This window comes from Oryzias melastigma, linkage group LG4 (genome assembly GCF_002922805.2).
Source record: "Oryzias melastigma strain HK-1 linkage group LG4, ASM292280v2, whole genome shotgun sequence".
Taxonomy (NCBI): domain Eukaryota; kingdom Metazoa; phylum Chordata; class Actinopteri; order Beloniformes; family Adrianichthyidae; genus Oryzias; species Oryzias melastigma.
The window spans coordinates 13,054,759-13,082,281 of NC_050515.1; the positions used below are offsets into that span (position 1 = coordinate 13,054,759).

Genomic DNA, 27,523 nt, shown 5'->3' on the forward strand with positions numbered 1-27,523 from the left:
AATGTAGTGGACTTTATAGAGTTAAATAAATTTTCTGATTTAGCTTCATGCAGGATTAGAACTTTTGGTAAGAACATAAAAACAACAAAAGTATGATAAGAAATAGAAAGCGTCAGAAGCTAACCACAAAACAAATCCCAAAGGTATGAAAAACAACTTTAGAGGGTTACAAGAATATTTGTTTGAACCCATAAGAAGCCACAAAAAAGTAATAAATCTTTTTTATTTTAATGTCATTCTCTTAAATATCATGTATTCTTTTTTTCTCTAAACATTATGTTAAAATATTAAAAATATTTTTTTTTTTGCGCTGCTGCTGGGTTGAATCAATTACAATTCTTGAACATTTTTAGATAAAATAATGCTTTCATGTCATTTTTAATGTAGAAAATTATTATTTTATTAACCAAAGTTCTACATTTTCTTATTAATATAATTAGCTATGTAAACATTATATTTCATTGTAAATTAAAAGGGGTTAGAAATCTAAGAAATGTAATTATTGCTGAGGTAAATTATGAATTTAAATGATTTAAGAACTTGTGAATGGAATTGATTCAGTGATACTCAGTCCTCTTTTTCGTGAGTTATCAAATATATTCAAAAGAGAAAAAAATGAATATTTTTTATTCATGCATCAGTTTCTCACTGAGCAGATTTGTGTTTTTATATCCTGAAAAATGAAACAAAAGGAGTTTCATATCTGTGTGCATGTACCGCAGGTTATTTTTTCTGAGTTTAAATTTGTGAGTCAAAATTGTAGATGGCTTTTCATGATCTCAAAAGCATTTGACAATAAGACCTGGCATCTGGACTTAAAATCTTCTTTCTTGAAATGCTTCACCACCATGTTCCTTGAGTCGCCGCTGATTTCAAGTCCAGATGGCGCGACTCAACTTTGAGATGTCACCTGGATAAATGATAACCCTCACCAACATTTTTTGAGATGTGCTTTTTTTGTTGCAAGCATTAAAGACATTTTTGGAGTAACAGGAGGATAAATCATAAACTCCACAAGAAGTCAACATGAAGACTCATTGATCCAAGAATTAAAAAAAAACTACATTAGAAAGTAAATACAATATAAGAAAATACCAAAATCTGAGAAAAACAAATGAGCTAAACATTGACAGATGGACTAAAAAGATTAACAAAACCAATGTTTTTAAAGGAACTTATTCATTAATGGGAAATAAACACGACATTTTCCTTCTGAGATATTTTTACATCTGTATGAAAGCAAGGTAATAAAAACACCAATTCTGTTTGTGTGAATTTGGATCTCACTCCCACTTATGTCGGAAGTAATAACTAGGAAAAACACTTTTTTAAACAGATAAACTACATACTGTAAAGGCGGACTTGTAAACTTTGCAACCATGTTTTTCTCCTCAAAGCAGCAGCGTGGGTGCACCATCTGAGGCCTTGATACCAAGCCAGACGTGTTTATGGCTTCTTCCTATCTGCACTCGCCTTGAAACCATGAAAACATGTTTTTGCTCTCAGCGGTGTTGGACTTTGATGTGTACTCTGACCTGATGGACAGGTATCCCTCTATCTCCATCCTGTCAGTTCTACTCGGCGGGGAAATTACTTTTACGAGTCATTGTTTCTGATAAAAGTGCAGCAGCTGTTTTGGCATCCAACGTTGTTTTTCCTGTCCTCTTTATCGCTAAATACAGCGTGTAGTGGGAGTAGGTGTGAAAATTCTACATCACAGCAGCTGATTGGTCCAAATAGGTGGAGGGTTTAAAAGGAGTAACGTGTGTGTGTTTTTTGTTAAAAAGCAGATAATGCTTTAAATATCAAAGTGATAAAACCAGATGTGACTTAAATTAGTACCATATTGGCTAAAATAGTCATTTTTATTTTTGTGCTTTTTTATCCAATATTTTGCTAATTTATGTGACTGTCCAGGTGTTTCTCTTTGCCAACCTCTCAAATGACTTGGTTGTGATTATGGTCACTTTTGGTTTTTGAAGCATATTAATATCAGGCGGCAGTAAAAGCGGTTTACTTTTACTGAACAAAAACATGTCTGAAAAAATGTGTTTGTTTGTTCTGCCATATTTAGAACAAAAATCAGTGTGAGGCAAGAATTTCCATAAAGCTGCCTCTCATGGTGCCAGGAGTCTGCTGAAAAATCCAGATACTATGCATGAGTCTACAGAAGTCTATGTACATTGAAAGTTTAAGAAAAAAATAGTTTAAAGGCAAACACAAATAGTATTATTATGTGTCGTAGGGGTCATGGTTATTAGATTGATGCAGGCTGCAAATATTTTCACCACAATGCTGCAACCAAAGAAACAGCAGAACAGGAAAAAACAAGGCCTTCTTTTACACTGCTTTTGTTTTGAAGTTGACTTTTTTTTTCGGTCAATATGGTTGTTGGGCTTGTTAAAATGGGAATGACGAAAGCCTCATCGGGTTTCATGCACACCAAGTCAAAAAGCTTTCCTATTTGTTTACATTGCATATTCTCCCCCTGCTGTCTGTGTTTGTATAGATAGAGATGTGTACCTAAACTGATGCAATTAGCAAATAAATGTACTGCAACCATATAGTACTCTCAAAGGCTCTAGCTTGTGTCTGTGGATGAGGATTTACTAAAAACAGCTTTAAAAAAAAAGAGGAGAAGCAAGAGAATTAAGAGATCTTATTTTATTATGATTAATGCAAAAATGAATGTAGGACGTTATACATGATTATGATTATGCTAAAACACCATGAAATAACAAAACAGTGACAGCTGCAGCCACTGTATTTCGTTTGTTGGTTAGTCAGGTTAACTTTGTGAAGTGAAACATTTGTCCAACATTTTTAGGGAGAAAATGAACAGCCATGGTCTCAAGCATTGACAGTATACGCAGGTGGACAAAGCACCTGTAAAGTCACCCATAGAAAATTTATTATATCCGGTTCCAAGGAAATGAAGTCAATTCAGTCGCCATTTTGGAACCAGGCGACATTAGTAAAGCAGTCCGAGTCGGTCTAAGTCATTATTTCTATGGCAACAATTCGGGTTGATCAGGAGTGAGCTTGTTGGAAAGCCACGCCCCTTTCACTGAAAGGAGAATCTGTCAATCAAACGTTTGAGATGGGGGTCAGTGGTCACCACGTGAATTTACTGAGGTATCTAATTGGTCATTTCATAACTTGAATAACTTGATAAAGAAAAAAGAAAAAATAGGTTTAGCAAGAACATGTTAAAACGAGGTACTAGAGCAAGAATGGTTATTCTGACCAAACAGAAGTCTATTCCTATATGGAACACCAGGAGGGAGGGGTCACTCAGTCCAGTCCTCATAGACCAGGGGTATTCAAGTCCAGGCCTCGAGGGCCGGTGTCCTACATGTTTTCCAACCAACCTTCCATTGAAGCTCCTTATCTGCTGCTAATTTCCAGGATCAGGTATTTTTAGCCAATAAGGAGCTTCAATGGAAGGTTGGTTGGAAAACATGTAGGACACCAGCCCTCGAGGCCTGGACTTGAATACCCCTGTCATAGACTGTCAAAACGTGCGTTCAAGCGGCCACTCCCAATGAAAAGTCTTTATAAACACACGTAAAGAACATTTGGGTTTCCACGTTCAAAACTCTCACGTTCACACTTAGCGACGCAACAACTGTTTTTGGGCAAAATGTACAGCCATAGATTGCATGAAGAATGTTAAACCAGGTCGAACTTAGACCAATCAGGGGCTCAGAGTTAGTAGTGACATATGATTGCATCCTTTTTCATTTCAGGAGGTGCCTTATTCTTGATAAATGATCAAAGATGATAAATTAATAATTGCAGTTTGTGCCTGGATGGAATTGAACGACACTGAGTCATTCATATATGTGTGAAAGAAAAAGCCTGCAGCAACATTTGTGAGATTTGTGCTGCTTTGGCATTATGCACTGAGCCTCTTATAACTGTAGGAGGTGACATAGTCCAATAAACAACAGCAAAAGATAAAGAGAAGTCCCTCCCTGCTTGTCTAGTGTGAACGCCATGGTATAAATGCAAATTCAAGAACAAGTGCTTAGCCAAATCAAATCAAAATCAAATCAATCTTTGTTTATACATCACTTTTCCAATGATTGTAGCTCAAAGCGCTTCACATTAAAAATATTTCAAAATTTAAAAGCAGAGGAGCAAGACAAAAAAATGCTTGGTGTGTATGTAGCTTTACTGATCCAGATGATACAGAAATCTGGAAACAAGATGATCCACAACTTTTTTCTGGGGTAATTTTTTAAAGAGACTTTAAGGCGTTCTAATCTGTTTTAATGTTATGTAATTTATTATAGACTGAGGAAAGAAAAATAACTAAAAAATAATAATATTGCAGAATTTAAAACAAAAAGGTGTTAGCAGATAAAATGAAACTCACCTTGATGTTGAAAATGAAAAAAAGAGATAAATATGAAAAGAAATACGTTTAGTGAAGCATAATAGCGGGTTGGGAATATTTAGGTTTGTATACCCCCATTTTTTATGAATTTTAATTGAATTAATTCATTGATTTCATTCAGTTCACAAGCGCAAATATGTCTATTTCCGAGTTAGACTAATTACAATGACATCACCTACTCAAGATGTAAATATAATGAACATGTATCTCTTTAACCTTTTTCCAATCAAGCTGTGATTATCATCTAAAGTTGAATATTTCTATTTATAAACTCATATCTCTTTTGTTTGTCTTCTATAGTGTTTTTTGCATTGATTGCTTGAAATAAATCAATTCCAAAACGGCTCACAAAACTAAATTTCACAGGACATTTTGCAACTGTATCACAAGGAGAACAAAGATGAACTGGTTACATTTGGATTAATGTGAAAAGAGATTCAAATGTAAGAAAACGCCTGCACTAAACAGAGGAAACAGTTGAGTGTATTTGGTACAGCTCACTGTGAGATTTACCTCACACACAGCTGCAGGCAAGTTGACACATGTGACAAGTGTGCAGCAAACACACACATGTTCAAACAGAATGGAAAAGTACTGGTGGAACAGACATGGAGGGAAAAGCTGCAGCTTTTCTGGTGCTGAGGAAGCTCCAGCGCTGGGAGGAGTGATGTGGCCGTGATGCTTCAGGGATGAATGTCTGTCCACAGTGTGAGGAGCAAAATCTCCTGCTGTCATTTTCATGGTTGACTGGAAACTTGCCGTAAAAAGATGTTCTAGTGTTGTCCTTTTTCTGAAACAGAGAATAAATTGGGTGTGTTTCTTTTGCCTTTGTTAACTCCTAAAGGACTGGAGTGAGCCGACAGTGGCTCATTGTTCTTCTCGGGTTTGGTAGGATGAGGGTGTGTTCACGTCTCTTGGGTCCAGTCTAATTTACTATTACTGTGACCTTCTCTTTAGGAAAGAGAGGCCATAAAGCGGCTCAGAGCTTCCTCCATCTGTGCGGCCCATCAGAAACGTGTCCAAGTTCAAATCTGCTGGAACGCGTGTCAGGAGGGCCGTAGACGTTCTTCAGTTGGAACACACCGACATCATAACTGTGATAAAGTCTCCTCCAGTGTTCATGGTAGCTGTGTTCTATTCTGCTAAATCTGTTGTTGTTCTGTCACAGGAGGAGTGATAGTTACTGCAGAAGCAATTACAGCTTGTTTGGTCCATCTCTATTGTGCTCCTAAAAAATGAGTTAATAGAATTTCTTTATTTTAAGATTTTTTCAGGATTTTTTTCAATAAAAGTTTGAAAAATAATCTATTTTATTCCTAAAAGGATTCATGCTCCACTTTACTCATTTGTTTTGTTTTTGAACTTCTCCAAATTTACTTATCTCAAATCAAACATTTTAAAACAGTCATTTCAATTATGTTTTATTATTTTTTATATTTATAGAGTTTTTTCTTCTAATATAGTTTGATTTCTAACAAAACCTTTTACATAATTTCACATTTTTCAAGTATTTGTTGCCAGCAATCAAATATAATCACCAAACATCTCATAAATATTCTAAAAGACATTAGTTTATTTTGATATCTTCCAAAAGGTTTCTCTTAATTGTACAATTTTTCATTTTTCATTTGATTAATGGTGCTTTCATAGTAAAAACTCCAAATAATAAATAGTATTTTCTTTGATTTATTACCTAATTAACCTGTTACACTTGCTTTGACACAAAATATACAATTTTACTGAAATCAAATGACTTATTTTATAAGAAAAAAACTTAAATGTTCTGAATTTTTACTTATAAAACAAAAATATTGATTTTAAAAAGTCCTAAATACAATTTTTAAATCCTGTTTTCTGTTTTAGTGAATGTTTTTTTGTTAATTCATGTTGTCTACCATAAGTTAGAATTCCTTTCTTTGACTAGAAATATACTTTTTTCAGATTTTAATCCTCTAAGTTGCAGAATGCGTCTTTGTTGGCCTCAAATAAACACATTTTTTAACATAGATTACTGCAACAATTTGAGTATTTACTGTCAGAATTGAGCTGATGCAACTAAATAATAGTAAAAAATGGCCACTGCATCACATTTTCAAATAAGTACACTTTATTGATCTCAGAGGGAATATCAGAGATAACAGGCAGCCTTGAATTGAAATGTGACAGCAGCACTCACTGACCTGACCTCCCTTTGGTGTTGGAGAAATATTTGTTTTTCAGAAAAAGAAAAAAAAGTATTCTTATTATTATTATTTCAACACTTAGACATGTGCTCTGGCTCCAGATCAGTTAAGAAATCTCTCTAAATAAACTTGTGTTTTTTGCTTACGACTTGTTTTCTTCATAGTCTGATGGTTTGACCCAAAAAGATTCTGAGGCAGCTAAACTCACTGCTCTTCCCGTCTGGGCCCTGAGGTGGATTGTGACGTTTTTCCCAGTGTCTTTTCTTTCTGAATCATTCATACGACATCCTGTTGTTCCCGCTGGGTCATGAGAAACTGGATGCATTGTTCGTGCCGATCACTGGAGAACTGAACTTTCTTGCTCGGCAGCTGTGCATTGTGGGATGTCTGCAGCTCAAAGCGTTGGTGGATTTCAGTCACGTTCGCTCTCGTGTTACTCAGATGAAGTGTGGGCTCATAAAAATATAAAGGACACAAAAAATCATTAGGATTGATGTAAACTCTTATATATTAAGAAATATATCTCAATATGTCATTCATTTAGCCATATATTTTGAATATATTGCAATATATGGATGATCAACCTATTTTTGAGTATATATTTATATTATTTAGCATATTTTAGTACATAGAGCAATATATTGCAGTATAAATCACAATGTACTACATATCACAATATATGGATCAGTACATTTCAATATAAGAAAACGGTTCCATATATGAAAAATACTGCATTGTTCTCCATATATATTGAGGAATATATTGTTGTTTCATAAGAAACAAAAAAATAAGGAACTAAAATATGTCAAGAATTATGAACAATATTACAGTTTATGCTTTAAAAATGAGGAATCTGTTTCTTAAAATAGGATTTAATCATCAAAAACAATAAATGTCATTGTTTAAGCTATCAGTTTTTCTCTTGTTGGTTATTTCCTGTTTTATTTTGAAATAAATCCTGTTTCTGTTTATTCCTGCTAGCTTTACTTATTTCCCTTCTCTCTCTTTCTGATTTAAAATAAATCTAAAAGGTCATTCAACCACAATTAAGCTCTCAATGGAGCTTTTGCATAATTCCTGATTTCTGTTAACCACAGCAAGATTTTCTCAGAATTCTGCAATGTAAATGTTTGCTTTTTCTGTTCACCTTATTTCCTTTTAGCAAAGTGGTTGCACGCTGTTGTTCACTCTCATTTTCTCCCTCGACTCCCCTGTTGGGTAACTCTTAGGATTTTTTGCTTGACTGAATCGGCGAACTCATAATGCAGCAAACAAGAACCTGCATGCTTTTAAGTTTTGTCAGGGTTGGTGTAATGTAACGTGGCAACGAAGTGCAAAGCAAGCACACCCCTATTTACTCTCCATCTGCTGCAGAGTTAATGTTTGTTCAAACTTGCATTAAAAGAAGCCCTTCTGATTTGACAGAACTACCACCTTGCATGAAAGCACAGACTCCACTTGCTGCATTGAGGTAAAGCATGGTTGATTGAGATGTGCAAACTAAATTTTGTTGGTGGGAAACAAATGGAAGAAAAACTGTAGCTAAGGGGGCTTCAGGATTTGATGAGACGACGAGCATTGTCGCCTAACAGTACGGAGGCTCAGGTAAAACTGGTTCTTCCTGTACACCTCCAGGTACTCCAGCTTCCCCCTGAAGCCCAGAAGTGTGCAAAAGGTGAAAACTCTAAACTTTCCATATGACGGATGTTACGCTTGTTTGTGTATATATATACCCCAGAGACTCGGACTGACTTCCTATCCAGAAACTACTTTGCCCTAAGAAATCTGGAGGAACTGAGGGCTGAGATCCTGATTGGAAAATGATCGAAGACTGAATCAGAGAGAGAAACAGATCATTCAGTTTCATCTCACAGGTGTTAGTGCGCCCAAATATAGAGCTGCATGACAGAGAGTATGGTACATGTTAGTCACACATGAACATTAGAACTTCATAGAGAGGAAAAAGCTAACTGCTATTGGTAGCAATGTTATAAAAGATTTACTTTACTATTTCAAAACTGTACTTTAAGGCCATATTAGTACTGCACATTTGCAGCCTATAAGTATAGCTTTATGTTGTTTTATATACATATATTTATTGACCTTGATTGAAAAGATTATCAATCTCTTTTTAAAAGAAGCAATCAATACAAAATATTAAAAGAGAACACAACAACGCTATTTAAAGCATTTACAAGATACAGATTTTATTTACATGTCTTTAAGAAAAAATAATTTTTGCTTGGACTAATTTTTTTCATTTCCAGTCCTTTTGTAACGTGTTTTAACAGAGTTCTGCAAGAAAACGAAGTATTTCATTAGAAAAGTTAATATTTCAACATTAAAGAGAAGTTGTACATTATCTGTAACAATTGATAATCTAATGTGCTTCCTTTACACTTCCATTATTGATTAGTGTGTGTGATTTTTTTTATGTTTTCTCGACCAAAATAGCACTTAATCTCAATGGGTATCAATTCTTTTGATATTTTCAAGACATTTTGTTTAAAAAAAAAAAACCTATTACCATTTCGTGCATTCTGACCCTCTTTACTTTTTTACAAAAACAACAGCTCCATCTAGTGACAAACATAAGACATTGAAGTATTTCTGCTCATAATGATCACATGACTTTCACAAGACTTTGCAATCTAGGAATAAAAAAGATAAAACAGGGTAGTATAAATTAGAGGTGGAACGGTTTATCAGGTAATGGATTCATCAACTTATCCAACCAGATCAATATGTCTGAGGCAAGTTGTTAATCGAATCAAATTAAATTGACCATTTAATTAAAAATCAAATCGCCAATCATTATAAAATCATTTCAAAATAAAAATGGATAATAGATATTGGGAAATTCAATTTAGATTGAAGTAAGGTAGGTTTATTTTACTATGATGTAACGTCTATCACTGCGGATAACACACACATGATGGCAGCAAAAATAACCAAGCCATCGTTACAGTCCAATGTGTGACAACACTTTGATTTTTGCAAAGACGTGTGATCATATAGTGCGGTTTAGTATTCTAATAATGCTCTGTTTGTATTATTTTGATGTGCAAAAACAACAGTGGACTGAAATTTAGGAATCTAAAATGTGAAAGATTTTGTCATTAATTATTGTTTACTTGTTTGTTTATACACATATTTAATTTACACTTGATTATCTTGCAAGAAATACTTGACATCTGGAAAACGTCACCTGTACTGTTTAGTATTAGGTATTTATCTGAGTCACACTCGTTGAATGTTTGGCTAAAGTGGTCCTGGATCGATTTTGGGTCAGTGAATTGAATTGTTCAAAATGAACCAAAATTAAAATGATAAAATCTGGCATTCCTGCATTTATTTTGAAGGCACCGAACAGACTGACTTCATGCATTCTTACCATCCTCAGCTCAGCCTCCTGCCTGTTTCTCAGGGCCACAAGCATAGGTGGATATCACATGTCTTTGGCGCCATTTGACTGAACCAGAAGACCAGACCCTCCCCAGTTTCCTGCCCGCCCCATGCTACCAATCTCTACAATGATTGGAGCGCTTAACTGCCTGTCGTGATTTTTTTTCTGAGGTAAAAACATGCAAAACTCAGGAGAACAGTTAAAACATTGTGATGCAAACAATTACACAGGAAGTGATGTGTCCCGGTGTAGACTTGCTTCTAAAATAAAAGCATGGGAGGTTGTGCTCTTATTGTAGTTTTGGTGATATACTGATATGTAGGTCTATGTATTATAATGAAGCATTTTGTAAAATATTGTCCCCATTTTAATAATATTAATAATAATAATTGAAGTTAAGTTGTATGTTGTCAAATGAGTAAATTCATTTCCAACTCAGCAATAAGAACTAAGAAGTGAACTTTCTTATATTTGGAAAACTAAAATGCTAGAATAGTCTATGTGAAATAGGCATAATAAAAACAATTAAATAAATCAACGCCAGGCTTAAAAAGCACTTTAGAAAAATGTAAAAAGTCTTCGACATATTTAAAATAAAATGCCTCCATCATAAGTCAATTCGTTTGTGTCATACTAAGCTTAAATGATAACTTGGTCAGTATAATATTCTAGAAATAGCATGCATTTTTTCATGTAATTAAAAATGTGAACAAAATTCAACAAGCCATTCCTTTTACTCGTTTTATTTTGAAATCCACAACAGGAAGTGTTATTAGCGTGTATTTTTAGCTTGAATCTGAAGCTAAAAGCAGGGGGCGGGAGCATTTTTTTTCTTCTTCTGCTAAACTTTCTTCACCTTCTCCAAAAGTTTTGACAAGTTTTATTGTAACTGCACAGAGACACGTTACCAGGTAAGTGAAAGACGCGGGGAATCCACCTCCACACAGATGTACGTCGGTACGCAGGAATTATTGAAGCAGTTTTCTGAACTATTCCATGTTATAGTCGGCTCCGGTAAAACACAGAAATTAATTTGGACTCAGATAGAAGATTGTGACTAGTTAATTGCTGAAGTTGCTTCTTGAATATTGGTTTTATTTTAGCTATTTTATATGTAAAAAGAACTTGATAAATACCTCAAATGCATCTGCAGGCATTTTCTTATGTTATTTTTAAAGGTTTATAAACTTTATAAGTTGCTTCTGATTGTTTTTCTTAGATTAGGGAGTTTCCTCAACCATAATATTTTCCACTTTTCTCATAAATTGTTACTTAAATGCTCTTTTTTAAAATAATTATAGTTAAATGTTTGCTTTAAATCAATAACTTTTGATTATATGTTACAGATTTTAGTGTTAGCAGCAGATTTTCATGTATGCTGTTATATTTAAGTTATTTTATTTTGAAAGAGTAGCTCATATTTATGATATTTGGCTTTATTTTGCCTCCCCACCAGCCTATATATAATCTTTGGTCTTACTGCAGATCCTAAAAGATTTTTTAATAAATGGAGGAATCCCTGTAGATGTCAGCGGCATGTTTTTCCTCCACAAATACACAATCATGGGTGAGGCTGTTTCAGGGGACGGAAACCCCCCCCTTACCTCATCCACTTCCAGTATGGTCAGATGTTCAAGGACCCTCCAGCTTTCTGGCTGCTCTCCTGTCTGTGATTTTGCCTCGTCATCATCCAGATGTTTCTAGAAACCTAAAGAAACCACAAAAAAGTGATTCAACATTTGAAAAGAGACCAGGGACTTTTCTGGCTGGTGGAAATTGAAACTGTTAATTTGACTATATGAAAGTTGTATCACAAATATATGACTAAGAGTGGACATGTTCTTGTAGTTTTGTTAGTTTAAATATCAGTGAAAGATGGCAAAAACTGTAAATTTTAGCAACATTTGCAGTTGGTCTTTTATTTATGACTATGTAGTTTTTAGGCAAGAAAAAAACAAAATTGCTGTCTTTAATACATGGTTTGCAGAACGGTAATAGTTAGAAATTCACCTCTGAGTTGTGGGCGGAACAGCCTGCCCCACTTCCCATGATCCCTTAGTTTACACCCTCTCCCGCTAGCTTACAGCCCCTCACACCTCCAAGCTAACATTACAGTTGCAACAAAAATGGCAGCCAATATCGGAGCTATCCAGTGGTAAAGTTTTGACCCAGATGTCAGGTCGGATGAGGAAAACGAAGACACACATGAATCTATTTGTTTGCAAGTAGGTGCATCAGAATGGAGCAGAGCAGGAAGGTTGCTGGTGTAGTTTTTACGTCACACCGACAGGCTTTTTGCATTTTTTTTTTTTTTTTTTTTTTCTCCTTATTCAACAACTTGAATAAAGAAATACTCAGAAATGTGTTTGTAAGCTTAATTATCTTTATATATGTCCAACATCATCATAAAAATGTTGCAGCACAATTGGAGTAGATATTTATTAGGTGGTATATTTTACAGGAATTTGTTTCAAACATTTGTTTTTTTTTCCCAAATTTTGGGATTCCAAACAGAAAAATGCTTCTTCAAGAAAATAAGAGTTTGATTTTCATTAAAAAATATTGACTTGCAATTAATGCTCGTTAATTGTTGATGAAATTGTCTAATTTTGTAAGGTTAGTTTTATTCTGTCTACATTGCAAAAAATTGTTTTTTGGGGGGACTGTGTTGTAATTGTTGAATTATAAAATGGAACCACATGTTTTTGCTCCTTAGCATCTGATCAGCCACACCTGGTAGTATCAGGGTTTGTGTGTCTGCTAGACACACTGTTCATTGGGAAGTGTGACACGATTCAAGTTATTTTGGTGCTTTCAGTAATGTTCTGAGTTGGAGAATTATCAAGCAGTTAAAGAGACAACATGACAGCTTTAAAACTATGGAAGAAAGTTTAAAAAAAATCATTGTTTCCGTTTGGATAGAATTGGCTTTCAGTGTCTTATGCAACCGCTCCTTTTGTTGAGGAACAATCTTCAGACACAGATAAGGATGCGTCTAACTCCAGATCAAATTTGACACTTCCACAGATTTTCTCTGCGGGGTGCGTCGGAAAATCAAAGTTCTCTCCAGTTTGGCTGAATTCACAATGAAAGGGGAAAGCGATAAGAGTTAATAAGTCATCCTCGTGATAAGCTCCTAAATATTTTCGAAGGGCTCTCGGGGGAAACTGTCTTCCTGCAACAGGACCCTGGGGTTTGACTTACTGCAGCCGGCTCCAAAATAGCATGTCTGTAAGTTTAGTTAGAGGAGTCAGCAGGTCACAGTGGCGTTCCCATCCTCATTAATGTTTTTTCAAACATACCCATTGACTTCAAGATTCGTTTCTTCTCATCCTATTTACACCTCCAAGCTGATTAGGCGCAGCTGATTAAATAAGGAGCTAAATTGGATTTGACTCATGAGTTCTGCTGCTTGATAAACGACGTGCCGTTGTATTTTTAGCTTTATTACAAGTGCTTTTAATTTTAGCTAGACTGTGAGTGCTTTGGTGAGGACAGACAGAGCCGGACTTGAGGATGAAAGTATAAAAAAAATTGTAGACTGAAGAGATTTTATAGTAATGCCTCCATTTGACACCTAGCAGGATTAAAAAGTAAAGCAACAATTGTCTTAGTTTTGTTTCACCACTTTTAATCTTTTTTAAAGTTGGGGTTATGGATTTTATTGGTTCAAAGGTCAGATTTTCAGTCCAGGTCTCAAAGCATTGATTTGAATACTTTAGTAGGTATTACTGCTTGTGTCTGTTAATTACAAAATAATTTTGAAGGAAAGAAAAGTTTGTTACTTTAGTGATGTAGATCACGTGTCAAAGTTGAGGCAATCTGGGTAATTATATCCGGTCCTCCAGATCATTTTATTTTATTGTTATTAATGGCCTGATGTCATCTTGAGCTTATGTCTAACTTGTATTATTTTGATAAAATATATTTTTATGGAGAGTAAAATATTGAAAATTATTTAAGGTTTAATTGGATTTATTCTGGAATAATATTGCGTTTTTATTGTTCATAATTATGTGAAAAAGTTACAGTTTTAAAGTTTTAAAAATTGACATTCTGTTAACTTTTTGGACTATTTTGGCACTTGCAAGGATTTTTGGGCTATTTTGGAGTTTAGCTAATATTTCAGCGACATGCTAGCTATTTTGGCTAATTTTTTCTTTTTTCTTTTGTTTTTTAGGCTATTTTGGAGTTAAGCTAATCTTTTAGCTTAGTGCTAGCTGTGTTGGCTAAATTAGAATTTTAACAGTTTTTTAGGCTACTTTGGTGTTTAACTAATATTTTAGCTAGCTCTTAGCTTCAGCGATTCCAGCTTTTAGCTTCAGCGTTTTTAGCTATCAATTTGAGCAACTTCAGCTATCAGGATTAGCTTCTTCAGCGACCAAATTCAGCTCACAGCATTCACACTAGCATTATCACAGGTAATGCTATATATCTAGTTCATAATTATGTAAAAAAGTTATGGTTTTAAAGTTATAAAAATGTTGTTTCAGTGTGTTCAATAAATGTTTGTGCTTTGGTTTTTGGCCCCTTTTGTGATTGAGTTTGTAGATAAATAATAGTAGTGATTTACAAACTGAATCTGTAAAAATATATAAAAAACATTTTTGTACCTTTAAAGTCCCACTCGATAATTTTTTGATCTATTTTAATAGTTTTCTTTGTGGTTCTTTAATCTTTTTAGGTAAAATCTAATCGTTTTCTCTGACATAGTTTCTGCAGAGCAGCAGTAGTTCTTTAGAAATTTCCCTCTGAGTTTTGTTTGGGACCGTTGGCGTGAGGCAACCCTAACCCCACTTCCCGTCATCCATCTGTTTACACTCTCCCCACTAGCTTACACCCACAAGTGAAGTAAAAATGGCGAGTAATATCGGCAGTAGTGCTGGGCGATATGAAATAGAAAAATGTCTGCCGTGCCATTTCTCTTCTATCGTTTGTATGTGTTATTCTTAATACTGAATTTTTGTGCAAAAATGTGTTTTCCTACTAACTTGAAACTGTTATGCACTTTATAAACATGTTTCTCATTTGTGACGATTCAGTTACATGTTAATTGAAAGAAATAATGTCAGAGAAAAGTAAATAATTCAATTTTTGTCCATTTTTTGTGTTAATGTGGGATTTCGTGATATATATTGTTATTGTGATATCAAATAATCTATATTGTGATATACAATTTCTTCCATATCGCCAGCACTAATTGGAAGGATGTTTTAATTCTTGTGAAAGTCATTGACTCCCTTAAAATCAACTAATGATCAAATGTAAACATTTCCCCACTGGCATATGTTTGTTGTTTTCTTGCCAGAAACAATGAATATTGGTTGAGTAAACACAATTTTTCTCCTTCTCTAAATAGCCTCCTGCTTGGACATTGTGGATTATTTTTGCACCTAAATAAAGAAAATAATCCGTCGTCTTCAAACTATGTTTATTACAAAGAATGTAGAGGTTCACATGTAGGGTTTCCACTGAACTGTATTCAAAATGTATTCATTTTCTAAACCCGTGTTTTCCCTTTTGGGGTCATGGGGGTCCCAGAGCCTTACCTGGCCACTCGTGGGCAAAGGCAGGGCTCACCCTGGACAGGTCGCCAGTCTGTCGCAGGGCCACGATCACACACCTAGAGACAATTTAGAGTAACCAATTAACCTGGATGGGGGGAGGAAGCCGGAATCTCCAGAGAAAACCCAGGCATGCACGAGGAGAACATGCAAACTCCACCCAGAAAGGTCCCCCATTGGGGATTCCGTTTCAGGCCCCCCGGCCAGAACTTGAACCAGGGGCCTTCTTGCTGTGAGGCAAGAACGCTAACCACTGCGCCACCGTGCAGCCTTGCATTCAAAATGACCAGAGAATTGCATTTGAACGTTTTCAAGCTGACCCTGTGAACGGACCGATGTCCTGTTCAGGCCAGGGTGTACCTCGCTTTCGCCCAATAGTAGCTGGGATAGGCTCCAGCAACCACACAATCCCAAAAGGGATCCAGCTGGTTTGGAAAAAGGATGTTTTTCAGCTACAGGGACCACTGTGCATGAAAGAGTTCAACTAAAACACAGTTATGTTCATTGGCAAATTAAGGCATTTTTATTATATTATGATGGTCTGAGATATACGCATACCAAATTATAGCAGTTGAACACTTTTTTCCCCAGATGTTCTTTTTGATAATTTTTTGCATGGAGCAGAATGAACAAACTGTTCACTTTACCTGTCCCAAATCATGAGACACGCCTCAGCCTCAGAAAAGATCTCATCAGATGTAGTTTTACTCACATGCAGAAGCGTTCATAAACAAACAAGAGTGCTAATTAACTTTAATTATGTCAAACAAAGTATTAACAGTCAAACCCTCTGAGTTTCCTGGGAAAAGTAACAAAGTATTCTTGATGCATCAGAACAGATAAAATATGCTTTCATATGTCAATTTATATGACTATAAAGTGTTGCTCCAATTTGTGTCCAAAAGTCTCTGATCTGCTAATTTATCCTCTAGTTCCATGGCTGTGAATTCAACCGCTCACCACTAAAGTCTGCTGTGTTTGTTTATCCTCCAAAACATCAAATTACAGCTGGAACAGCTAGTCCTGAGCGTTGTAACCACACGCAGCTTGATATCTGGACATGTTGACATTTATTCATGGGGAAAAAAGTCTATTTTAGGTTTGAGGTTGTCTGATTGGATCTGATGATTATGAAGGAGGAAGTTCTAGCTAAAATTCTTGAAAGAATAAATATTTTATTGTCTTTTTTTATTTTGTCCTCTGTTTTTATTGTCAGTGGGAGGACATGTTTTAATTAAACAGATCCAGATTCTAAAGTTCAGACTGAACAGAAACATAGATTTATAAAAATTGAGAAATATTAATCTTCCTTTTGTTTTTTGTGTTTAGGCTACAGTTTTTTTTAAATCAAATTGTCATGAAATTCCACTACAGTTCTACATTCTTAGTGTATTTTAGATGATTTGTTCTTTAAACTCAGACTGAGCTTGAATGATGTTATCTTTAAATTTCTTGCTACTCCACGAAGACACATTCGTCGGTTTGCTGAAACTTAACTTAATCAGCTTAACCGTATCATGGTGATTTTTCTCGTGTCCGCTGTTGTTATCTTGGTCAGTCTCTGCATAACTAATTTGATCAGCTCTGATCTTTTGTCCATTTTCTCATGTTCAGACTCTCATGGCGACGCTGCTGTTGCCTGGGATCCAGGCGAAACGTGGTTATCTTGAAATGAAAAAGGTCGTAAAAATGATTTGATAATTCGGGGCCGTTATGGCCCTGGGTCACATGTTGAATAACTGCTTGTCTGCAAGGAGACTGCTTTGTTTATGATCAACATAATGGGATTATCAGTGTTATCAGAGGAAAATGGATTAGGGGTTCTGGACTAACATTCTTCTGATGTTGCTGTTGTAATGGAAATAACATTTACTGTGCTCTGACACCTGGATGGTCGGGTTGACTCAACTCGTGCAAAATTGCCTCAGATTATGGGCAGGATTGAACCTTTGGCCGAAGTAAGCCTTTCTTTATTTCCCATCATTCATCAGTTTGCGCTCTCCTGCTAGCTTACAGCCCCCACAACCCCAACCTAACATTAGCTGTGCAAAGAAAAAAAACATTATTGGAACTATCCAGCCATACAGTTTTGATCCATATACTTGGACGAGGAAAACAAAGACGTTCTTGGATGTAATCGTCTAGAAGTGGATGCATCAGAATGGAGCGGAGCAGGAAGCTTGTGATTTGCTGTTGTAGCTTCTGCGTTACACCTACAAGCTTTTTAGAAAAACGTTTTTTCGTCTGCCCCTGATTCACAACAATTTGAATAAAGAAATAGACAGAAATGGAGTTTTAAAATAAAATTTCCTTAAATATGTTTTTATTACCATAAAAATGCTATAAGGACATGTTAAAAATACCAAAAGTACATTTTTAATTGGAGCAGGTCTTTAAAAACATCAGTTTTAAATAAGATTTTCTAAAAATATTAATAGATTTATTTTAGATATGCAGTTGAAGATATCAACTGTTACCTGGGAATGACCATCCATTCATCTTCTATGCCGCTGTGCAGGAATGGAAAGGTCACTGGGTTGCCGCAGCTTATCTCTCTGAATGTCTCTGAAGTAAGTTCCATTATAAAAGGAGGGTTTTCTCATTTTAGACCAGGGGTGTCTAAAGTCAGGCCTCGAGGGCCGGTGTGCTACATGTTTCCCAACCAACCTGCTACTGAAGCTCCTTATTGGCCAAACGCATCAGGTAATCAGGAGCAGATAAGGCAGGGTTTCTGGAAAACCAGCAGGAGGCCGGCCCTCGAGGACCAACTTTGGACACGTTTGTATTAGACTGAGTGTTCAAGTAGACTCATTGAAGCTTTTTTACATAAAAACATTTTAACAGCACATGGTTTCATGAAGGGACACATAGGTCATTTTATCCCTTACGTTTCTTTGAGATCTTTGCCACATCTTTAAATGGTCAATAAAGATACAATTTTGTGCTGTTAAAGTTGCAGATGCTCTCGCCTCACAGTGAGAAGGCCCTGGTTCAATCCCAGCTGGATTGGAGTTTGCATGTTCTCCCCATCCATGCATGGGTTTTCTCCAGGCACTCCAGCTTCCTCCCATAGTCCAAAAACATTCATAGGTTCTAAACAATCCTTAGGTGTGAATGAGTGGTTGTGGTTCCAGGCTGTACCCCACTTTCTCATAACATTAGGGTCCAGTAACCCCATGACTCCAATAGGGATTCTGAAGGGTTTTTATGTTTTGTTTAAAAAAGTGTAGAAAATAACAAAAGTTGTTTGTTCCATATCTGCAGTGATTTATCTCTGTGCTAATCTCACACATGTGATTCCACATGGGAAAGCTTGAATCATACTGTGATTTAATCCAACAGTCTTTTACCAAACAAAAACCAGACTAAAATACCAGGCTGATCTGAAGAACTGAAAACATACTGAGATAGCAGCTCCAGTCAGCATGGGAAAATACCCCAACCACCAAATATTGCCAGATCTCGTCTGAATCAGATAAATGACTTTATTTAGCCAAAGTTTGGACCGCTGAAGCCTAAAGGGACTTGAGCAAAATGTTAAACACAAGCCAAACTTCCTGCGATACTGAATCCTGAATTTAGTTTTCCATTTTAGACTTCAGGAAACAAGAGCCTGGTCTCCTAAAATCGTCATAGTACAGAGGTCACCTCTGTTTGGAGCTTATAATGGAACTAATGTTGTGCTTGACAGTGAAGTGACTGTGGAAATGCAGCCCCAGCCTCTAATGTCACAAAGTGACGCATAAAAGCCAAACTAGGCTCAAACAGGAGAACTTTAGTTTTAAAAACGGCCACACAGAGGGAAACTTGTCTTTGTATCATTGATATCCTAATTTTAAAATACTTTCCCAGTTGGTCACAGCTTCCATTTGCTGTTTCTGTTATTTGTTGTGTATTTTTTTTTAATACAGTGTTGTTGTTTTTTTACATAAAATGTAGACTAATCCAATTCAACAATTTGTAATCCAGGTAGTTTGCCTCAAAATTCTACCTAGAAACAGAGATTTTTGTCATTCTTAGGCAACATAATAGGACTAATATTTCATTATGAGGTAAAGGCAACACTTATTTGAGGAGCTGATCTATTAAATAACCACTCTATCTGTATAACCACTTTATCTGCTGTACTTTGGTGCCAGAGAATAGTTAGATTTTGACTTACTTTTACAAAGAAGATGGTGACAACATACAGATAATTGATCATCTGGCTGATATTCACTGGAAGGTTTTAAAAGGAAGATTTGCAAAGGTATTGGTTTTCTTTAACCATCTATCTCAGGACCAATCAGATACTTGGTTGAAGAATGTGTCTGTCAGAGTTAAAGACAACCTTTGAACGGTCCTTCTGTTGCTGCTGATGCTGACGATTGACTAGAACTGTTTGGCCATTAATAGATAACCTGTAACTTTGTGGCAAAAACAATTGAAATCTTGATGTTCTCGTTAAATTTTAGAAATGTGGACTTTCAGATCGATCAAATAGTAGTTACAGTTATAATTATTCGCAAAGTGGTACGTCTACAAAAGAGGTCAATTTTTGCAAAGCTTTATAAATTAAAATGGATTTAATTATAAAAAATGTACATAAAATTAGATAAAAACTAGATTTCAGGAAAGAAGTTCTCGTCTTTCACTCATATTGTCAAACAAATCCCACAATGCTTCAGACATCAGATGGTATCTATGATTACAAAGGCAATGGTTGGGGCACATTGAAGAACTGAATCAATGCATTTATGAAAAAGTGAATTCAATCTCACCAACATGGATTTTCTACCGGAGCAATTCCATGAAGATGGAAGTGTCTTATCCAAGAGACATTTCCAGGAGTTTCAAAGAGTTTCATGCAACCTCTGCCTTGTCATTACCCTGACCGTCTCCATCAAAGAGACACAGAACGAGTGTAATTTCCACCACCGAGGGAAGGGACTTGATGACAGACACGTACAGTATTTTTGTTGATTTTGGGCACCAAACAGACTGACATCTGTTCTTGTTCTGAAGTTATGAGAGCCAAACATCTGGAGGCTCCAGAAGCTACCGTCGTGAACAAGTCAAATGGGTCACAGTCTCCTCTTAAACAGAAATGTGCGCAGCAGCTATCTAGGTCAGCTGTGGAGGACTGTCAGAGATGCCCCGAGCTGTTTTTTTGCCCAGTTGGAAAACACATAGCGCTGAAGTGATTAGTGGAAAAAAGGAAATGAGAGAAAGAGACAAAACAAGTCTAGTTTGGATGGAAAATCCTCTGATTGTTGATGTTTAACAAACAATCTTCCACATAGTTTATTATGTTCGGGGTGTGGGGGTTCGCTTGGGTTTGTGTGACACAACAGCAGCAAAAAGAGTCGTGTGTTTGGTACCGAATTCAGTGTGACACAGGAGAAACTGAAGCTAATTGGGGAAAATTTGATTTGTGAGGAGTGTTTTGTTTCTCAGGCATCAAACTGCTGCTAGGATATCAAGTCGGAATCAGTTGATACTGCAGGATTGTGCTAACGGATTTGAACTTTTTTTTAAACAACAATTTGGAAAATAGTAAAACCAAAAGGCTAAAAGTGAATACATTTAATGGGTTAAACAGGGCTCTCACACTCAGTTTAGCTTGGAGCCACTGAAGGCAGAGTCTGGGGTTCCATTTGTGCCAAAAAATATGTTTTTGTGTCCACTGTCTATATCTTTGGTCTATTATCTGTGTCTGCTGAAGACGTTTATTTGAAAATGTGTCCATGTCTATGTACTACTTCTGTGTGTCCTTTAAAACGACAGGAGCTACGACGCTATTGCTAAGGACTTTTCCGATGATTAGATCCAACGACAATAGCAAATGCTAAGTTTTAAGCAGAAACATCACAAAGCAAATACAAAGCTATCATCAAAGTACATTGCTTAGCAGACATTGAACTTTTATATTAACTTGGGGGCCACAAAATATCGATTTGGGGGCCACCAATCTTTAGATTTTTAAAATCTAAAGATGAAGGCAAGCAAATGTATAAATATCTGATTTGTCTGAAAAGCAACAATCAGCCACAAGGAAACCATAGGCAGCATTATTGTTTGTAAACATAAAAATTCACTTAAATATTTAAAGATGCTTAAACACACACTGTGATCATCTTGGTGCTTTATCTAAATGTTTTATCAAAGTCCTATTATGATAATCTTTTGATCCATTTTAAAAGACGTTCCCAAAATGAAAAAAAAATCTGTCATTTTTTAGGACATAATTTCTGCAGAGCGGCAATATTTTATTTTAAAGTCGCCTGACTTGTTTGGGACAAAGTGCTTTCTTTCATTTCCCATCATCCCTTTGTTTACACTCTCATGCTAGCTTACAGCCCCTCTCATTCCCAACCTAACATTAGCGGTGCAACAAAAATGGTGAGCAGCATCGGAGCTATCCAGCTGTACAGTCAAATAGTTTTGAGCCAGATGCTAGCATGATGGTAAAAACGAGGATGTACATGGATCTAGTCGTCGACAAGTGGATGCATTGGAATGGAGCGGAACAGGGAGCTTGTGGCTTGAACTTATACGTCACACAAGCTTTTTTCAACAATATTTTTGCTCCTGATTCACAACAATTTGAATAAATAAATACTGAGAAATACAATGAATATGTTAAAAATGTCAAACACAATTTTCATCAGAGTGGATCTTTAAAGATGAGTTTACTGATTTTCTTATTTTTGTGATTTTTGTTTTTAGTTTGAATAAAATAGACAATCTAAAGAAAAGTGGCTTTTTTTGTACTTCATAGTTTTATTAAAACTTTTTGCAAAAGTATATGGACAATGGGATTTTTCATTGAGACAATCCCTGTCAGACGCTGCTTTCCTTTCTGCAGCCTCAGCTTCTGTGATTTATTGACTTCACTTTGCTGAGGCAAAGTGTGGGAGGTTTGGCTGTGGAGGAGGTTGGGGGGACTTGAAGAAAACAAGTGGACCTCACAAAACTTTTAGAAAATAGCGTAGCCACTAAATAGGCATAATGCTTCATTGTGGAGACTGAATGTAGCCAATTGTGTTTGCAGGAGATTCTGGAAGGAAGAGGGAGGGACAACGGGGGGCATGTGATGTTTGAAGTTAGCCTGATCGTCATTCCAAAATAGTTTTTTCCTGTGTACTGCAATAGATACCAGATGTTAGCAATGTGTCAGCAGTACGCGATTTATGATGATGGGAAATCACATTTGCTGTTTCATCCTCATGAAAGTGCCACTGACTGAGCTTCAGTTGGTCGTTTTGCACCAGGTCTGATAGCGTTTTATCTGGGGGCAGTGCTGAAGTGTGGCTGCAGGATGCTGCTGAGTGTGTGAGAGTGTGCGTTTGGGTCAGAGTATTTGTTCAGCTCTCCGTTCTTGCTTGTCTTCTCCATTTTCCTGCTGCTTTCAGGAAGCAGCTTTCAGGACGGCCTGATGGGTTTCCTGGCAGGACCACCTCCTTCCTCCCTGTTCCTATTCAGAGACAATGGGAGGTCTCTCACGGGTGCATGGCAGTGTGTGTATGTGTGTGTGTGTATACATGTTTATGTTCATGCAGAGGTGGGGAAATTTATTGGGTAGTAGGCTTCCCTTCAGGAAACTAAAGATTTATTCCAGTCCGCTTGTGAGTTTGTGTCCATAAACTTTCTTAGCCTCCATAAAGGTGAAGACAATATATTTTATTATCTATAATTTTGATTAAGTGTGGAACTAAGTTCTGGTTATAGTTCTGAAATGGTCAAGTTAAAGGGAATAAGGGGTGCTGAAACTGATACAAGTGCTACGAAATGTGCAGCGACAATTACATTTTTAGAGAGAAAAATCCAATGGATTCATTGATTTTTCTTTAAAATTATTTTTGTATTCTTTTCAGACATTACTTCTAGGAACATTTAAAAATTTATTTATAGCTAATATAATCAGTTATAAAAAAATTGTATTTTATTATCAAATAAAGTTCATTTTAAATAAAATTTTCAATAAATAAATAAACTTCTCCATAAATATCTATGTGTTTATTATTTATACTTAAGATTTTTTTAATTACCGGTATTTAATTTTTTGAATTATATTTTGTTTGTTTGCATTCCTGTTATTTTTATTTAATAATTTTCTGTTTGTTATATTATAGTTTTTTTCTTTTTTCAGGTATATGTCAAGTTTTGTATAAAAATGAATAAATATATATATAAAAAATCAACATTGAATCATAACCTCAATAAAATCATGAACTTATAAATAGAAATCAAACACATTTGTTTTCTTCGAAGTGATACCCAGACCTAGTGCGGATTAAACCTTGCCTTGGTATCAAAGTTGTAGCTTGACTTTATTTTGTTGTGAATTCTTAAAGGATTCGTCTCTTATGTGGGCTTCCATTTTGACTCAGGTTCATGGACTTGCGATTGACTTTAATGAGCAACAAGTCTCCTGACCCTCATGCTCCATCTCCCTATGGAGCCTTTAATGACCAAAAACAAACACAAGCAGCAAATACATTTAACTATCGGTATGTGAAAAATAACAAAGTATGGCAGACTGGAACATAAAATAACAATCCAAGCAAGAAATTTAGGTATAGTTAATCAAGGACGTATTTCTTCCATACATTTCATCTAGATGAAGCTAAAAAAAAAACTAAAAATGAAATGTGTGCATTCAAAGGCTGCAGGGTAAATAATCATCAACTGGAAAATACAGGGAACCAGAAATGGTTTGGGGTCATAATGAATCAACAGAGCAGGGTATGCCTTTGGGGTTTGAGGAGTGCTCATGGCTTTCTGTCTCTGACGCTGTAAATGTGTGTGTTTGGAATATCAAATGAGTTTTTTTTCTCATGTAAAGCAGTTGGAATGTTAAAGTTGCTGTCAGCGTTCAGTCGCTCAGATCCAGTATCCTTCTCTCTCTGGCTGGCCTCTCTTCTGGGGGGGAAAAAGGGTGGCACTGAGGATGAGGTCAGTGTTTGAAAACATGGCCCTGAGCCTCAACCCAGCACAACATTTCCTCTTCCATGAATCCAGCTAAATGCAAAACAAACCAATGTTCTCTTCATGAATGACGTGCTCGTGAGTCTGTGCCGGAATGACAGGAAATGTCTCCATTTGGTGTCACATGTTCCCACTCAGCCTGCAGAGGGAAAATGCATCAATGTTCAGCTGTTCTCCGGGAGTGAAAGGGGCACTATTAATTAGTGAAGTATTTTAATAAAAAATACCGAATTAACCATTGCTGTGCTACAACCAGTTTACAACAAGCAATCACACACTTTTCTCTTTAGTGAAGAGTGTTCCTTAAACTGCTCCACTCATAACTGAAGCAGTCAATTTCCCACAATTATACAACCTAAATGGATTTTGTTTTAATTTGTTTGTAAAACAAGTATACCTGTTGTTGCTGCAAGCTTTACTGTGGTTCAGTAAATAAAAAAACTGTTAAGTGTTTGTTATATAAAGTAGTGATTAGAACTGTCACTGCAAAAAAAAGCTCCCACCTGCAAGGAGTCAACTGGTGGCGACATTCACAGGTGCTCTGACTTTCTCTGGTATAAAATAAGCTGTGTAGTCCAATTGTCATTTCTACATGTATTTATTCTAAAGTGTACTCACACCCAGTATACAAAAATGTATCAATATTGCTGAGTCAGTTTGTTGAGTGGGTTTTTTGCAAAAGATGACGTAAACACATGCATAGACAGAGAAACCACTATCTTGTAACCCTTGTGCTATCCTATGTTTATATTAAAAGTGGGGTCATCTGGACCCCACAAGACAGCACGATGAACTTTTAATTTTTTTCTCAAGGATTTTTTGTCTTCACTTGAGTCTTTAGCAGCCATGAAATCTTTTCCACCTTTGTCATGGGAGGGATCACGCATCAATATATAAGGGTCGGGTCATCTGGACCATAAGAAAGCACAAGGGTTAAAAAAGGCTGAGTGCACTCTACTGACATTGTTCTTAATTTTTGTCCATATAAGTGCTAACAGAAAGGTAGATTTGTTCATTTGTGTATTCCAAACATACAAAATCTTATTTGTCTCATGTTGAGATAACTTGTAGTGTAATTTGTTGGTTTTTACTTAAATAAAACTATTGCAGTAATGATGGAATATGATGTTTTTTATTTGGTTTTTGTTCATGTATTGGAAGTCCTATAGTCATTGCAATATTGATCACTAATATTTATCGCAAATGGCAAGTACTAAGTACGGCTAATACATGTGTTCTAGCAGTGATTTAAAGCCCAGCATCAGATCAAGGTTAGCTGGCATGTTTGCTTACAGAGATTCATATTAATGAATTGATGATGACCAATAATGTCGACTCCATTGTTAAGGATACGTATTCTTATCAATTAGTCTATTTAATTAAGAGATAAGTGTCTAGAATTCTGCAGCAGATAGCAAAGGTTTCAGCATCGTGTGATAGAAAAGAAATCCAACAAGTCTATTCTAGTTAAAGAAGAGTTTATTCTGCTAAAAGCTTTGAGCTAACTCAGATTCTAGCACACTGACGTTTTTGGAAAATTAGGGTAAAGTTCTGTGTGGACGTTCCTTTCACCCTATTTCCATTCAGTCAGTTGAAGTTACAATCATCATCTTCTTTTCCAAAGCTCCTGGCCCTGGCATTTACTCAAATTAAACTAAAGGTCGTCGAATACCCATGAGCTCTAAGGGTGAAGGCTTAGGTTAAAGTCCAGATTAATTCCAGCTGTTAATCCTGATAAAAGGGAAAAGGCCTAAATGTAAAGCAGTGAACCATCTATCCTGTTTTCGTCAAATTAAACACATTTCTTAAATACTCCTTCCAGTGGTTGTTTATGCAGAGGGTATATTCAGTTTTGGTTTTTATGGGTGTTTTTGCAGTTGTGTTTTGTCTTGTCATTATGAAGGGTAGCACGCATGTTGCCGCTGTGGTTCAGGAGCGTCTCTCAGCTGGTCGAGACCACGGACTCCAGGGAAGGAATGCAGCTTCTCCCTGCAGTCTGTAATTTGCTGTCATCAAATCAGAGAAAAACAGCAACACTTGGGCAGAGAAGTGAGAGAAATGTCTGTTTGTGTCTTTGTGCGTGTTACTGTTTTAGAGGGTAGCTCTGGGTGAAACCAGAATAAAGTCATGTGAAGGGAGGAGGGTCGACCAAGATGAGGCATAAAATGTAGGAACAAGATCAAGAAGGCAGCTGATGAGGAGATAAAAATGTGTTAAAGGTTTCAGCTTTGTGGTCACACAGATAATTACTGGAGCAAAGTGAGTCGACTTTGATTCTTTATTAAATAAATAGGACTTGGCGTTTAGTCTGTATGGCCAACTTTTGGTTGACTGCCAGTCTGTGTTTTGTTCAGAATGGCGCCTTCTGCTGCAGCCCTGTGTTTGCTCAGTTGAAGTTCATTCCTTCTCGTTTCTGTGAATGGTTGACCACACGAAACAGTAGGTTCTAGATTCTGATTGTCACAACAAATCTAGCAAAACTTCATTTTCTCTTCTTTTTAATTATGCTTATTAGTCTTTCAGCATCTGCTGCAAATAACATCCCCATATCATGATGCTGCCACTGCCATGTTTGCAACTGCTGGGATAGCATCATTATAATGGTGAACTTTATCTATTCTCTGGAATATTTCCAAACTAGAATAACTGTCAACAATTATGTATTCAGCTTGTTTTATGTTTATGGTAATCATTGTGAATCAGCTGGTTCTGACGTGGAGAAAAGCAGCTTTTCACACACATGTGCTTTAAAGCCACAGACAGTATATAGAGAGAACTGGACTGATCATCCCCTTCTCCCTCACCTTCCAAACAGGAAGTACTCGCTGGTCCCCCAAAATCCCATTTGAAAAATAAACAGCTGTCGTTCTATTTGCCACAATAACCATTCTTGTTCTGAAATCTTTTTAACATGTTCTAGCTAAACCTACTTTTTTATTCAAGTTGTCCAATCAGGTGCCTCAATAAGAGCATGTAGTGCCCGCTGGCCCCCACCTCA

At 36.2% G+C, this 27,523-nt stretch overlaps 2 protein-coding genes and 1 long non-coding RNA gene across 4 annotated transcripts in view; 1 reads left to right on the forward strand and 2 right to left on the reverse strand.

Annotated features, from left to right (window-relative positions):
* LOC112150309 (angiopoietin-related protein 3) overlaps positions 1-11,688 on the reverse strand; it is a 26,720-nt gene extending 15,032 nt beyond the window's left edge. Inside the window, exon 1 of the mRNA XM_036211537.1 lies at positions 11,596-11,688. Coding sequence (XP_036067430.1) covers positions 11,596-11,600 — 5 coding nt within the window. The 5' untranslated portion in view covers positions 11,601-11,688. The remainder of the gene's footprint in view (positions 1-11,595) is intronic.
* Positions 4,868-10,344, reverse strand: LOC118598666. The gene is made up of 2 exons (XR_004947754.1): positions 9,980-10,344; positions 4,868-5,192 (listed from the first exon to the last, which is right to left on the reverse strand). It is a non-coding gene; the product is annotated as an uncharacterized LOC118598666 (long non-coding RNA).
* Positions 10,779-27,523, forward strand: part of kank3 (KN motif and ankyrin repeat domains 3) — a 32,295-nt gene continuing 15,550 nt past the window's right edge. For both annotated transcript variants that reach the window (XM_024278503.2, XM_036211535.1), the window contains exon 1: positions 10,779-10,902. The gene's annotated coding sequence lies outside the window, so the exon portion shown is untranslated. The remainder of the gene's footprint in view (positions 10,903-27,523) is intronic.